We start from the raw sequence: 14,952 nt of genomic DNA, 5'->3' as shown, positions 1-14,952 counted from the left end.
CCTCTGCCCCTGGCATCTATCCAATACTTTTGTCTTCCTACCTTTCTAACTCCACCTGGGAAATTTTCCTTTCAGTCTATCCTCCATCCCTCTGGCTGCAGTAACCTAAGCTCCTCCCTCTTCTGTCCCGGCCTATCCCGTAACCCCTTTTGAGGACTACACTCTAGTTCGGACAAGTGGGATGAAAGAGTTTGGGGGAGACAAGGGACTTCTGGAGATCACCCTACATCAACCAAAATGCTGGGCTGGGGCCTGGGAGCTCCGAGACTACAGCTCCCAGCATGCACCGGCTGCCGGAAGCTCCCGGTGCATTGTGGAGGACGATGCAGGGGTTGCAGGGTACCCATACTTAGGTGGAACAGACCTGAGCGCTAGGTCAACGCTCGAGGCAGCGGCGAGTGGCGGCCGGAGTGGTTCAGAGATGCAGGCAGCGAGGATGGCCCCGAGCATGGGGCGGCAGTTGCTGAGGTTGGGGGGCCGAAAGTGCGTGTGTGTGTGTGTGCTAGCAGTGGTGGGGGCAGCCGGCCTGGGAACCGGGCCAGGACTGAACCCCAACTCCCTACAGCTCTCGGCCCTGTACTCTCCTCGGGCAGCCCGGGCCCTACTCAATCCGACGACCCTATGCCAGTGGGGCGGCTCAGGTAAGTGACGACGACCTTGGAGCGGGGAGCTTGGTCGGGGTGGGTTCCCGCCTGGGCTCCCGCGTCCCTGCCGCAGCCGACGGGAGTCCGTGTTGGTCCCTGTCACCTGCCGAGCGGCCTGGCATCAAAAGTAGGGGAAAGGGCAGGCCAGGGTTTCCAGCTGCGTGAAACTAGGGGAAAGGTCACCAGACTTGCCCTTCCAGGCACCTAGCTCTTCCCTTCTCTCCTTGGCATTTCGGCAGCCTCTTCCCCAGCCGCGGTAACTATCCCTTTCCCCAGGCTGTTATGGACAAGTCAGATGCGGTCTCCTCTGAGGTTTTGACCCGAGAAAAACCAGCCAAGGCGGTATGTGGCCCCCGAGGCCGGGCGGAGCTTCAGCCGGGGCCAGACCCACCCCAGCTAGCTCCCTGAAACCCCCTTCTCCTGTTGCAGGAATCTAAGTCCTTTGCTGTGGGAATATTTAAGGGCCAGCTCATCACAGATCAGGTGTTCCCGTACCCGTCAGGTAAGGGAAGGGATAGTCAGAGCTGGGCGGAAGGCGGGCAGGGCAGGTTCCCCTGAACATCTGGCCTGATCCGCTTGACTCTGCCCCACCCCCACCCCCGCCCCCGCAGTGCTCAACGAGGAGCAGACACAGTTTCTCAAAGAGTTGGTAGGGCCTGTGTCCCGTTTCTTCGAGGTAAGGAATGACTGAGCCTGGGGAATAGAGACCTTGATCCCTAATGGGGTGGTAGAGATGGTAAGGACGTTTGAAGGAGCCAGGATGTGGGATCCTGTGCCTTCCCCAGGAGGTGAATGATCCTGCCAAGAATGACTCGCTGGAGCAGGTTGAGGAGACCACTGTGCAGGGCCTCAAGGAGCTGGGGGCCTTTGGTCTGCAAGTGCCCAATGAACTAGGAGGTGTGGGCCTCTGCAACACTCAGGTGAGGGAGCCCCACTGTCACTTCCCAGCCTCCCAGTCTAGTCTGCTTAGCTGGCCAGTTCAGCCCCTTCCTCACAGTTGGGGCTAAGGTGTCTGCCTAGCATCTGCCCTGAGGGCCTGTGGGGTATTGACTCTCCCCATGAGTACACATCCCTTGCAAACACACCACAGAACTACATAACAGTCCCCTAGGGCCATGGACCTCACCCAGGTTCCCAAATCCTAATGACTAGGGTGGGAACTACCTGACAGAGTAGGAAGCCACCAAAAGCTGGGATGGACACCAGCCAGCTGGAGTCCTCTGCTGTGGCCCCACTTCGTCTCACCTGGGAATGCCCATGTCAGGCCCTGCCCTGTTGGCTGCCTTCCTAAGGGCAGGTCTGCATGGCCAGTTACAGTAAATGCCTGCTTCTCCTCCAGTACGCCCGCTTGGTGGAGATCGTGGGCATGCATGACCTGGGTGTGGGCATCATGCTGGGGGCCCATCAGAGCATCGGTTTCAAAGGCATCCTGCTCTTTGGCACAAAGGCCCAAAAAGAAAAATACCTCCCCAAACTGGCATCAGGTAAGGCAGGCCAATAGTCCCAAGGATTAGTGGTGTCTTGGGCCTGGTCAGGCTTGTGCTGCCCCTTAGACCACCACATAGTTGGACATGTTGGTTGAGGGAGATTCTGGGAAGGCATGATGGTGCTGGTAGAGAATTGGGAAGAAACTGAATATTGCCTGAGGCATTAAGGGGTAACTTGGCGGGGGGGTAGGGGGGAGGTTGGCACTGAGGGAGCCTTCAATGCCCATGAAGATCCAGCGATGGGCCCAGTGTAAAGGAGCTCTTGTCCAACAGGGGAGACTATTGCAGCTTTCTGTCTAACTGAGCCCTCGAGTGGGTCCGATGCAGCCTCCATCCGAAGCTCAGCTGTACCTAGTCCCTGTGGAAAATACTACACCCTCAACGGAAGCAAGATTTGGATCAGGCAATCTTCCTCCCGTTTCTCCCCTCCTCTTCACTTCTAATTCCAGGCCACACTGCTGTCCTCCACGCTTTGACTGCCCTCATTTTTTCCACAGTAACGGGGGCCTGGCAGACATCTTCACAGTCTTTGCGAAAACACCAGTTACAGATCCAGCCACGGGGGTTGTGAAGGAGAAGATCACAGCATTTGTGGTGGAGAGGAGCTTTGGAGGTGTTACCCAGTGAGTGGGTTTGGGGAGGAACAAAGGTTAAGCCAGGAAGGATAGTACTGTGCTACAGCTGATGGCTGTTAATAAGGCACTCTGGGGGTGTGAGCAAAAGCCAAATCAGCGGAAGAGTGTGTTCTTGTTGGGACTAAGACGAGGGAACAGATCTAAAGGTTTGGCTCCAGCAACCAGTGAGCACAGCACATGACAACCAGAGGGAGCTGGGCCTCCTCGGCACTCTGGGCAAGCAGGGAACTGCTGCCTACAGGCTGGGAATAGTTCCTCCTGGTTCAAAAGGTGTGAAGGGGCAGTTTTACCTGCAACTTGTTGAACACACCGCTGCTTCTCTGCCCTGCCCTGTCACAGTGGGCCCCCCGAGAAGAAAATGGGCATCAAGGCCTCGAACACAGCAGAGGTGTACTTTGATGGAGTACGAGTGCCATCAGAGAATGTGCTGGGTGAGGTCGGGGGCGGCTTCAAGGTGGCGATGCACATTCTCAACAATGGAAGGTTTGGCATGGCTGCAGCCCTTGCAGGTACCATGAAGAGCATCATTGCTAAGGCGGTGAGTACCCCACTTAAGTCCCTAGTTAAAAGTCCAAGTCACACTGAGTCCCTCCCAGGTGTGTCCCTGTTCCCTTGCAGGCACCCCTCCACTAGAGACCCCTCCCCCACCAGCAGCTCTCAACTTGTTGACTTAGGTCCTCTAGCCTAGACTGAACTCTTCTTGGCTGTGGCTGAAGCCCAGCCCAGCTCCACTCCTGGGATGAGAAAAGAAACACAGTGGGACACAGGTGCCCTTTTCCAGGTGGATCATGCTGCAAATCGTACCCAGTTTGGGGAGAAAATTCACAACTTTGGGCTGATCCAAGAGAAGCTGGCCCGAATGGCTATGCTGCAGTATGTGACAGAGGTGAGAATCCTCCCAGGTTTCTCCTGTGGCCTTCCGGTTGAGTCAGACTACAACCCCCAGCAGCACCTGGGGCAGTGGGTCTCCAGCTTTTACACCAATGCCCTAGGGGATGCGGGGAGGCATAGTCAGTTCAACTGCTGCAGAAGAGGGAGAACCATGCTGATCTGCTGAGGTGCCTTCCAGAGGTACCTGAAGTTTATTCTATGCCCACACCCACGCTTACTTCTTCACCCCCTGCAAGAAGTCAAATTCCTAGAAGCCCCTGATGAACTGACTCAGGGGATGAGGTATTTCAGTATCCCTGACATGGAGTTAGAAGGTGAAGGCAAAGGCCACAGGGAGTTGGGACAGATCTGGTCTTGGAGATTTGAGTGATTGGGTCAAATCTGATGCAGCCCTTTTCGTTCCCATCTCCCAACCATGCAACCTCAGTCCATGGCTTATATGGTGAGCGCCAACATGGACCACGGATCCACGGACTTCCAAATAGAGGCCGCCATCAGCAAAATCTTTGGCTCGGTGAGGTTTCAGGCCGCAGGGAGGGACACCCAGTTTCGGTGCTGGCCTTCAAAACCAATCTTGTGTGGTTCTTTATCCCCAGGAGGCAGCCTGGAAGGTGACAGATGAATGCATCCAAATTATGGGGGGCATGGGCTTCATGAAGGTACAGGATGGTTTTCTGCCCTTGGTAGCCCATAGTTGGGCTGGGAGGAGTAGGCAAACACATTTTGCTCAACAGGGGTGTGTGATTTGTCTTTCCCCACACTAGGAGCCTGGGGTAGAGCGCGTGCTCCGAGACCTTCGCATCTTTCGGATCTTTGAGGGAACGAATGACATTCTCCGGCTGTTTGTGGCTCTGCAGGGCTGTATGGTAAGGAGGAGAGAATTGAGGGGAGGAGGTAGGGTGGACAGGGAATCCTGACTGTTGGACCTCCTCCCCACAGGACAAAGGAAAGGAACTCTCTGGGCTTGGCAAAGCTCTAAAGAATCCTTTTGGGAATGCTGGCCTCCTGCTAGGAGAGGCAGGCAAACAGCTGAGGCGGTAAGCTTAGGGGCTGTGGCAGGGCAGGGAAGTGTGTGACAACCAACGACTCACTTTTTCCTTTCCTCTAAGGCGGGCAGGGCTGAGCAGTGGCCTGAGTTTCAGTGGCACCATCCATCCAGAGTTGAGTCGAAGTGGTGAACTGGTAAGTAGTCAAGACTTGGAGAGCTGGGGGACAGCCTGCATCAGGAGCTAATAGGGCTATGCTTTCCTCATCCCTTCAGGCAGTACAGGCTCTGGAGCAGTTTGCCACTGTGGTGGAGGCCAAGCTGATGAAGCACAAGAAGGAGATTGTCAGTGAGTGAGCCCTACTGCATTCCCACCACCCTCCTTTTCTTCTCCCTCCGACTAACACCCCTCCCCCCATCCCATCTACCTGACAGATGAACAGTTTGTGCTGCAGCGTCTGGCAGACAGCGCCATTGACCTCTATGCCATGGCGGTGGTTCTTTCCAGGTGAGAGGCAGTGTGGGAGGCCTGAGCTGCAGGGGGTCCTGGGACAGGGTCACAGCCCTGATTTATTATCTCTTCCTGCTTCCCACCAGAGCCTCAAGATCCCTGAGTGAGGGCCACCCCACAGCCCACTATGAGAAAATGCTCTGTGACAGCTGGTGTGTTGAGGTGAGATTTGGGGTTGCCAAGAGCAGGTGGGGGTTCAAGGCATGGTCCTGAACCCCTCCTTCCCTCTCCCCAGGCTGCAGCCCGGATCCGGGAAAATATGTCTGCTCTGCAGTCTGACCTCCAGCAGCAGGTGCTCTTCCGTAATTTCAAAAGCATCTCCAAGGCCTTGGTAGAGCGGGGTGGCGTGGTCACCAGCAACCCCCTTGGCTTCTGAATATTCCAAGCCAGGGCCTGGCCAGGAATGTGCCTTCTCTCAAGCCAAAGCCCAGGCCCCTTTCCTGCAGGCTCTGGCTCTGCCTTGAAGGGGCCTTGCCTCAGGACTGTGCCTGCTCTCAGAGGGAGCACTCATGCCTTACAAATAAAGTCTTTAGTAAGTCATGCTTTGTTACTGTGTCTGAGTCCTTTCCCTCACTGCCTGCCTCCCTCCCAAAGAAAGGAGCCAAAGGCGTAGGGAATTTGCCCCTATTGCTTTATTTAGTGTTTTATACAGTAACTAAAATAAATAGAATAACAAAAGCAGCTACATGGCCCCAATACCACATACCCCAGCTTCCTTTGACTGTTGTCAAGGGTGACCAACCCCCTCCTCCCAGGGGAGCAGGACAGAGCTAACTGGGTGAATGGAGTAGGAGGTCACACTTTGGGGTTATAAGAAGGGGCCCGGAAGACAGAAATTCTTCATATAAAAGAGGAAATGCCTACGAAAACATAGCCTAAAAATGTAGAAAAGTGTATTTTAACCTTCAAAAAGGCTTACAAAATAACAGTAAAGCTAAAAATAACCAAAGGTCCCCTGAACACCCCTGAGGGAAGGGGCAGGAGCGAGGCACTGCTGGTTAAGAGTCACAGTGGTAACCTCCTAGCAAGCAGCAGGCAGCCCACAGGCTGAGCCCAGGCACCACGGGAGGAGTAATGACCACATGATTGATAAAACATCCAATCACAGGACAGGAGCACCAGGCACTGACGGGACAGGCCAAGAGTAGAGATCCAAGATGGCCCACTGTTGGCTCTACATGACATCCACAAAGAACTCACTGGGGTTGCCCATGGCCATGTGGAAGCTTTGGCGGCTGGCTGTCAGCTCTGGGGGAACTGAGCCTAGGTCTCTGACTGGAGGGGCACCTGGGGGCTGCACTGCTGGAGGGACAGGTGGGGGAGGTGGGGGCATCATGACCACCATCATGGGGTTATAGGGGAGGGCCATACCAGGGGGTGGTCCATAGGGATGGAGCCCTGGGTGGGCTCGGAGATTAGGAGCACCCCCTGATGAGCTCCTAGAAGGGAGAGGGCCCCCATCACTAGTCCCACCAGGTTCCCCACCCCTCCGAAGGCTGCCCCCACGACTGGAGGGCTCAGACTCACTGCCGCTGCCAGACTTGGATTCGGGGGCCCGCTCCTCAGGCCTCCCTGTGCGCCCTGCCCCCCCATCGCTTCGTGTGGACCCACTGCTCCGGCTCCCTGTTGGGGGAGAGGGAAGGGGGGCAACTGAGCCCTAGCCCAGGGTCCCTTAGCCTCCCTAGCCCCTGCTCCTGCCTCTCCACCCTGGTATCCCCTTGCCCCCTCCCCCCCACACAACTGTACTGATAGCTGGCATTTACTTACCTTCACTGTGCTGGCTGCTGGCACTGCCTCCACCATAGGTGTAGGATGAGAGCTCATGGTAGGGTGGGGGCTGGGGGCTGTATGGGTGTGGGGCTGGATACTGGTAGGGAAAGGTGGGCAGTAGGGGCCAAGGGGTGGCCCCAGGCAGAGGAGCCAAGGTGTCCTGGTCCGAAGCCCCACTGGAGCCATCATTATCATTCAGAGACAGGTTGACTAGATCTGGAAAGGAAATGAAGAGACTAAGAGTCACTGCTTCAAGGGGCCAGGACACCAAGGCACTGAATGTAGAGGAACTGGGAACCTTCTCCTCAGGACCATCCATGATGGAGGTTAAAACGAGGGCCCTAAAATTCCCCATCTGCCACCGCTATCAGAGCAGGAAATCAGCCAGGGCCACAAGTCCCATATGCTTTTTGTTTTGTTTTGTTTTTTGTTTTTTAAATATTTTATTTATTTATCTTTAGAGGGGAAGGAAATATCAATGTATGGTTGCTTCTCATGCATCCCCTGCAGGGAACTGGCCCCTGCCGGAAACTGGCCTGCAACCCAAGCATGTGCCCTGACTAGGACTCGAACCGCGATCGTCTGGTTCGCAGGCCTGCGCTCAATCCACTGAGCTACACCAGCCAGGGCCCCATATGCTTTTATGAGACTCAGAAAAAGGCACTCCTGCCCCCAGCAAACCACAGCTCTATGCCTGGCACACAACTTGTCCAGCACAACACTGGGGAACATTAGCCCCAACTTGTGTCATCGGGCCAGTGCAAAGCCTAGTGCAGGGTACATATTGCTTGCTCAATGCTCCAGCTGCTCTCTGGGCAAGGTCTGGAGTCCTGGAGGGGCACTCACAACTCTCACAGCCGCCACTGAGGTCTCCAAAGACGTAATAGCACTGCTCGGAGAAGGTGATCTTGTTTACAGTGTGCCGGATAAGGCCCGCCTTGAGCAGTCCGCTGGCATACTTTCTGGCCTCCCGTCGCTCAGGAAAGCCCTCCACGTGATGATAGAGCCAGTCAACCACGTCGGAACCTGGGGCCACCCAGGGCAGAAAAAGTCCTCAGGTTCTCCTCAACTTGTTTCACCCCTGGCCTGGGTCATTCCCACATTTGGCTGCCTCGTCCTGTTCCCCTTTCCCACACCACCTGCCCAGGGCCCAGCCATACCCAGAAAGGCATTAGGGATGGTGATCTTGAGCCACATGCGGTCCCGAACTTCTAATCCAGACTCTGGAGAGGCCATGGCCTTGGTCACAGATGCCATGTCTGTGTGGATGGAGAGGCCTCGGCCCTCACAGCCTAACAGAGGAGAAAGAGAGAGTGAGAGACAGAGCCCACTCCCAAGGAGCGATGGGGGTCACAACATTGCTGAGGGGCCTTCTGGGAAGAGGGGATGAGGTGGGCCTGGGGGCTCACCATCAGGCAAAGAGGACCCAGATGTAATGGTGCTCATGGACGAGGAACCTGGATAGGCTGGGAAGGTGCCGGTCAGTGCAGCTGAGTGTGAGACCCAGGCGGCGGGGTCAATTGGCTGTATAGGCTCATCTGGAATACAGAAAGCCACCAAGATGATCATTTCCTAGTCCCAGAGAGCCATCCCTGTCACTGCCAGACACCAATTTGACCTTCCTTCACCCATTCCCCACAGCCTTGGGACCAAGACCCAGCCCTCCCATCCTCTCAGCTGCAGGCCCTTCTGAGCATCACTCACTTCGGGGGAGAGTGAAATAGGCCTGGGGAGAGGGATCCCAGCACTTGGCCACAGTCAGCACGATGGGGCTGTGGGGAAGAGGAGAAGGCCAGTTAAGCAGAATGTGGGGAGAGGCTTCAGGAGGTGGGGGCCCAAAATGAGAATGGGTGGAAGGACAGAAAGAGGGAGAGAAGAAAAAGGGCACAGACATGGCTGGGTCCAAGAAGGTGAGGGTGGAAGGCTCCGTCCACAATGCGCATGACTCACCAACACACGTAACTCTTACAAACATGCTGAGTACACAATGTACAATTCCATTCAGAGAAAGCCCCCAAACAGGTAAAACTAAACCACACTGTTCAAGGATACAGGCATGAGTGGAAACTACCAAGTGAAGCGAAGACTCTGTCACAGTGATGACCACAAAATCAGGAGTATGATTACCCCTGGAGCAGTGAGGATGGGAGCCAGAGAGGACACTGAGGGCAACTTGTAGGGTGTCAGCAATCTTCTAGTTCATGATCTAGGTAATGGTCACAGGCATACTCATTCATTCTAGAATTACTCATTACATCATATATTTTTTTGTTTCCTGTACTTTTTAGATGAGTGTTAGTGCACTACTTTTTAAAATTATAAGACAAAAAGGTGAAAAGGCAAAGCCAAGACGACTGAGGACCTGAGACCAGTGCAGAGGCTCACCCCGGCTTATGCACAATGTCTCTCAGCACCCGCACTGCATCATCATTGCTCATGTTCTCAAAGTTCATGTCATTCACCTGGAAGTGAGGGGAAATGGGTCAGAGCCAGGGTGGGAGAGGCTGAGAGCCCTTGCCCAAGTACCCTGCCCCAGCACACCTGCAAAAGCATGTCCCCTGGCTCGATGCGCCCGTCAGCTGCCACGGCCCCACCCTTCATAATGGAGCCGATGTAGATGCCCCCGTCTCCCCGCTCATTGCTTTGGCCCACAATGGAGATGCCCAGGAAGTTGTACTTCTCTGTGGAAGAAGTCCATGTGATGAGGGGAAGCCCAAGCCACATGACCCCAAGCCTTGGAGACCAGGTGCCCTAATCCCTCAGTCCCCAGCTCCCTCCATACCCATGTTGAGTGTGACTGTGATGATGTTGAGAGACATGGTAGAATCCGTAACACTGCTGAAGGATGAGGTCTGTGGTGGGAAAAGGGGAAGGAGCTAGACTGCCTTCAACAACCCAGGACCAAGTCTGGGACTGTCCGTGCCCTTGCACCCACTGAACCAAGACCCAGACCCCCAACATCCCCAAGATCCAGTTGTCCCACGAGACCCTCTCACCCTTTCCAGGCGAGGTGGCCGCTGTTTCCTTCGCCGCCGGTGGCGCTTGAGGAGGCGAGAGGCACTGCTTTGTTCTGTGGAGCTGCTGAACCTGTCAGGAGGTTGGGGAGGGAGCACTTGTACGCGGAGGCTGTCATCGGCCAAGAGAAAATGAGAGGATTGGCTGAAGGAGGGAAGAGAAGGGGCTGATGCCCAGGAGAGAGATCCATGGAACCATACCTGCTCATGGTATCATCCTCATCGGAGTCCCCCAGGCTGGTGCTCTCTAGTTCACTGGTCATGAGGGTTGAGGAACTCTCATACCCAGCCAGGTGGCGCTCCAACCGTGAGGGGCCACTGGGCCTGTGGCCACCAGCTGAGTATGAACAGCAACTTCAGGAACCAGGTCTTAGGTTCCTTACCCTCATCAAGTCTTGGGTCTGATCCAACCCCTTCCCAATTCCAGTCTACCCAGCCTCAGGGCCCAACCCCCCTCACCGCCATGCTCACTGCTGTCTCTCCTGCGAGGCCGCTCCCGCCTCAGAGACACTACTGACTCTGTTTCGGTCTCAGGCTCCAGATTTTCCCGGCTGCTGGACACATTAGGGCTAGGTGGGCAGAGATGGTGCCAACCCAAGTCAGTGGGACAGAGCTCCAAATCCTTGGCTTCGCCTCCTAAGAAGCTTGGGTTCCCTCCTCACCTCCCACGCCTGGACTCAAGAATCCCAAGGACTCACTGAAAGGATGGAGGCCTGGAGTCCCCAATGCCACTGGTCCTCTCCGGTGGCAAAGGGGGTAATGGTGGACTTGGAGGTGCCAATTCTGTCCGAGGCTCCTGGGCTGGGGGAGCTATCTCAGGTTGAGGGTTATCTGAAGACACAAGCTGGAAGGGTACAAGTGGTTAAAAAAAAGAAACTCTACCAGAAAGTGAGGCATATGACAAGGGAGAAAGAGAAAAAACTAAAAAGGAGGAGACAGGATCTAAGAGCCTGAAAAAAAGCACAAAAAAGCAGCAGCAAGTATGAGAGGCTGCAGAAGAAGGTTGAGGGGCTCCACTGGCTCTCCAACCCGGTGGGGAAGCGAAGAGCTAGGACCTCCAACAACTAATCAGGAACTGGGTTACAAGACCAGACCAAGGCTTAGAGGAGCTTGGGACACAGGAAGGACTGGGCCCTCACAGCTGGGCCCCTTACCCAGGAGACTACCCTTCCGTTGAAACAGGGAAGGCGGGCATTGTCATCTGAAATTTCTTCTTTCACCACTCTGCAGAGAGACAGGATGAAAGTCAGTGAGCCTGGACTAGCTCCCCCAACTCCTATCCCCAAGGTTTCTCCCAATCTTCCTTTTTTTCTTTTTAATCACAAGTAGGATTTCAATTTGTCACCATTAGAAGTCTGAATTTTGCCCTGGCTGGTGTAGCTCAGTGGATTGAGCGCGGGCCTGCGAACCACACGATCACAGTTCGATTCCCCATCAGGGCACATGCCTGGGTTGCAGGCCAGTTCCCAGCAGAGGACTCACGAGAGGCAACCATACATTGATATTTTTCTCCTTCCCTCCTTCCCTTCCCCTCTAAAGATAAATAAATAAAATCTTTTAAAAAAGTCTGAATTTTAAACAGTTCTTGGACTGGGGACTCATAGCCATCAGCTCACTCAACTCTAGCATCTGTGTCGTCCCCAATAGCTTTCCAGAACCGCTATATTCACCATGAAGTTTTCCCAAATCAAACTTGGACTCCTTCCGCATTTTCGCTTTTCTAATAAAGATATCATGGAGCAGATAAATAGATTGGCAAGCCCTTCCCAGTACTATTTGGAATCAATTTATTGACCACTTCTTTCAAGTCATTTGTCTGAACCTCTCAAGTCATGTTTCCATCATCTCCTTTCAGATCCGGCACACCTGCGGATGCTGAGCCTCAAGAGGTCTTCCAAATCTGATAGTTGCGTTTTTTAGTAAACCCAACCCAGAGCAGAAGCAGCAAATAACCATCAGTAGTCTTGACATCAACATGAGCTTCAACTGTGGTCTTCCACTTTTTGGCCATGAAGCACATTTTGTCACAGGTAACATCCGTGCCATGGATATCAGTCGGGCAGTTTTTAACCCCTAATGTCCTCAGTAATTAGCTTGAATTTTCTAGATGCAACTTCATCACTCTGCAATCACTGAGGCTCACTTCAAAAACATGCCCCTTAAGACATGTGATTTTGGTTTCTACAGTTCTCTTAACTAGAGTTTTTCCAGTATTTCTTATATTAAACACAACTGGAGTTTTCACCTCATACCAATCTTTTTTGGAAAATGGATCAGCCACTTTTTTTTTTTTTGGCTTCCTTTGTGCCACCTTTCATAAGGTGCTTGATCTCACTGACCACCCATGGTGTGCTGTTCAGAGAGCCAAATGGGCTCTCCCAATCTTCATCCAGCTCAAGGATGCTGACTTTCTCCTACCCTGTCCAAGTTCTCTTCTCTCACATTAAAACACTTCACTCTTACACCTAAAATATCTCCAAACTCAGTTCCCTTTCTTATTCCTCCTTCTTTCAATGCTGCTCTAAAGATCTCGAGTCTGATTCAAACCTCTTGGCTAAATTTCAAAGGCCATTCCCTAAGGTTATCCCAGTTGCCCCCCCAAAAAATCTATTTAACCTTAGGAGCCTTGCTGGCAGCCTCCCCTGACCTCTACATGGTTCCTCACACACCTTCCCCAAAAGAAGTCTTTGGTCTTTACCTTAGATTCTACTCTTATGCTTTCCTTAGTTTTCTCTTACTTCCAGAGAGCTACCCAAACACACTGTCTTTGCCTAAGTAAAAATACCCATTAAACCAAAGAATGGGACTTCCTCACTAGGCTGAGAGCTACCAAGGAGAGATGAAGCTCAGCTTCCCATTCCTCTTTGCCTCACCTGGCACAAAACTCTGCACTGGGCAATCTGCTCCACCTGAGAGACTCCAATGCCTAGCACTAGGGGTTACCTCTCCCATGGGCTCCTTGCAATGGTCTGGACTTACCCCTTCTTCTCAACCACCATATGAAATCTTTAATGATCAACACAATGTCCTGGCCACACAACAAAGGACCTGACACTTTGTAAACATCAACAAATACTTGTTGACTAAAGGAATACACATGAACTATCAGGCTCTCTGCCCTGAACAGAATCAATCTCTCTCTCCTTCCCCGTCCCTCTCTCTCACACACATCCTCACCCTCAAATTAGGACATCCTGTCTGATTATCAACCCTGTAGCCTAATATGGTTCTAGAAGCCTGGATATATATACCAACTTAATCCCATTTACTTTCAACGTTCACAAACACAGCCCAGTCACTACCTATCTGTCTGCGTAACGTAGTATTCTTTACAACATAATACCAATCTGTCTCTGCATGGCCTAGCCTGCCAAATTATTCCAGTCTGTATTGCCATACCTAGTTTATGGAGTAGTCAGACTCAATATTGCAACTACCACTAACCAAGATTTTACTGTGTGCCATGAACTTGTACCTATACTAAGCATTTCGCTCTATTTCTATTTCACAGATGAGATCAAGGCAAAAAAGTTTTAAAGGTTGCCCAATACACTGCTGACAAATAGAACCTTCATTTAAATCCAAGGTAACTCCCAAGACAGTACCACTTTCCCAATGGCCAACAATCTTTCTAGATAGAGCCCAGTAAATTGGGCTCTCCTAGAACCCAGCTATCCCAGCCTAATTCAGCCTGCCTTCAAGAGCTGAGACTGAGGACCCAGACAGTTCAGTACCCAAAACTATCAACACAAAAGGGCTTTACTCTACATTACTTAAAGTTCCACTTTAGCCCAGAATGTCCCAAATTACCCCAGGATAGTCCAATCTATTCTAGTACAGCCTAGAATGTCCACACATGCAGCTGTCTGCACCAATATAGATTAGAATATCCCCACACAGCTGTCTGCATTACCGTAGACACTTAAAGCCCCGTCTGCCTAGTACTGAGTGTTCCAATAAAAACTAGGCCCCAATACAAAGATCAACCAACTCAACCCGGTAGAGACCAGAATGGCCCAAGTTTCTCCAGAATAGCCCAATCTACCCTACAACAGCCAAAGAGAACTTTCTGCATTAGTACAGATTACAATGTCCAAAAATAATTCTGGCTGCCCTAATATGGGACAGAATGTCTCAAGTGCCCCAGTATAGCCCAATCTACATCAGGGGATTCCACTGAATCACACAATAACCCGGTGTGCTACAGGGCTGCTCAGAATTAACTAAACCAGTAGACTAGTTAATCGTGCCGATCTACCTCGGCACAGACCAGACCATCCCAAAATAAACCAGTGTGCCCCACTCTATTCCAGTACAGCTTGGTTTTCTCTAATCTGGTTTATGGTTTGGTATAGCCCAGTCTTCCTCCTACAGCTTCTTAGGCCTCAATTTGTCCAAGCATAACCTTGTCCCGTCCTGGGATATCCAAGCTACCTCAACATGGTACAGTTTGCTATAAAAGAAAAAAACAAGGGGGCCCACAATCTGCTCCAGGTAGCTCAGAAAAATCCCAGTATGGGATTTATACAGACTAAACCATGGCCCAGACTAAACCTGCGCCTCTCAATATCGCCCAATGAATTCCAGCACAGCCCCCAACCGTCCCAGTCTACTAGGCCTTGCGCTCACCCGAAATCCTGATCCATAGACTTGAAAAAGTACTTAGCGCCCGCGGGCCGCTGCAGGACGCTCTTGAAATCGCCAAGAGTGATGCGCTCAGCGGGGACAGGGATCTTCACCAAGTAGGGAGTCTCTTCTTCATCCAGGTGATAAATCACCTTCGTCTCCCCGACACTACCGCCCCCCGCGCTACCGCCCGCCATGGTCTCGACCGCGCGCTCTCCCGCTCCACCGCCCACCCAACTGGGCTAACCGCCCCCACCGCGCCTGCGCACACCCGCAAACTGACGTGCAAGAACGGACTGAACTGGCCCAGTGCAAAAGAAATGTAAGGGGCAGGCGGGGGAGTCGGCAGAGTGAAGGGCTGTGCGGCACGACCCAGAGTTGCAGGCTGA

The 14,952-nt window shown here is 52.9% G+C and overlaps 2 protein-coding genes across 4 annotated transcripts; one reads left to right on the top strand and one right to left on the bottom strand.

The window, feature by feature from the left end:
- Positions 1-318: 318 nt before the first annotated feature.
- Positions 319-5,693, top strand: ACADVL (acyl-CoA dehydrogenase very long chain). 2 transcript variants are annotated; one of them, XM_037028250.1, is made up of 20 exons: positions 319-483; positions 566-641; positions 921-986; positions 1,074-1,146; positions 1,256-1,320; positions 1,430-1,564; positions 1,984-2,128; positions 2,405-2,534; positions 2,629-2,754; positions 3,106-3,304; positions 3,548-3,652; positions 4,085-4,171; positions 4,254-4,316; positions 4,422-4,523; positions 4,597-4,694; positions 4,767-4,839; positions 4,919-4,991; positions 5,078-5,150; positions 5,240-5,315; positions 5,389-5,693. In XM_037028250.1, the coding sequence occupies exons 1-20, from the start codon at positions 422-424 to the stop codon at positions 5,527-5,529; spliced, it is 1,968 nt and encodes a 655-aa protein (XP_036884145.1). In that variant the 5' UTR covers positions 319-421; the 3' UTR covers positions 5,530-5,693. The 2 variants fall into 2 exon arrangements, with proteins under 2 accessions (XP_036884145.1, XP_036884146.1); XM_037028251.1 differs by having other exon boundaries at positions 320-468.
- A 74-nt stretch (positions 5,694-5,767) lies between these two features.
- DVL2 (dishevelled segment polarity protein 2) lies at positions 5,768-14,937 on the bottom strand. 2 transcript variants are annotated; one of them, XM_037028247.1, is made up of 15 exons: positions 14,567-14,937; positions 11,092-11,161; positions 10,636-10,781; positions 10,397-10,506; positions 10,139-10,274; positions 9,920-10,010; positions 9,706-9,775; positions 9,465-9,604; positions 9,309-9,385; positions 8,628-8,695; positions 8,333-8,461; positions 8,084-8,215; positions 7,770-7,949; positions 6,921-7,139; positions 5,768-6,776 (listed from the first exon to the last, which is right to left on the bottom strand). In XM_037028247.1, exons 1-15 carry the CDS (start codon positions 14,758-14,760, stop codon positions 6,328-6,330), a joined length of 2,211 nt encoding a protein of 736 aa, XP_036884142.1. In that variant the 5' UTR covers positions 14,761-14,937; the 3' UTR covers positions 5,768-6,327. The 2 variants fall into 2 exon arrangements, with proteins under 2 accessions (XP_036884142.1, XP_036884144.1); XM_037028249.1 differs by having other exon boundaries at positions 10,409-10,506.
- Positions 14,938-14,952: the final 15 nt, after the last annotated feature.

Source organism: Sturnira hondurensis, unplaced genomic scaffold, assembly GCF_014824575.4.
Source record: "Sturnira hondurensis isolate 20B ecotype Veracruz unplaced genomic scaffold, ASM1482457v3 Scaffold0019835, whole genome shotgun sequence".
NCBI lineage: Eukaryota > Metazoa > Chordata > Mammalia > Chiroptera > Phyllostomidae > Sturnira > Sturnira hondurensis.
The sequence above is the reverse complement of the archived record's forward strand: the minus strand, read 5'-3'. Positions and strand labels throughout refer to the sequence as shown.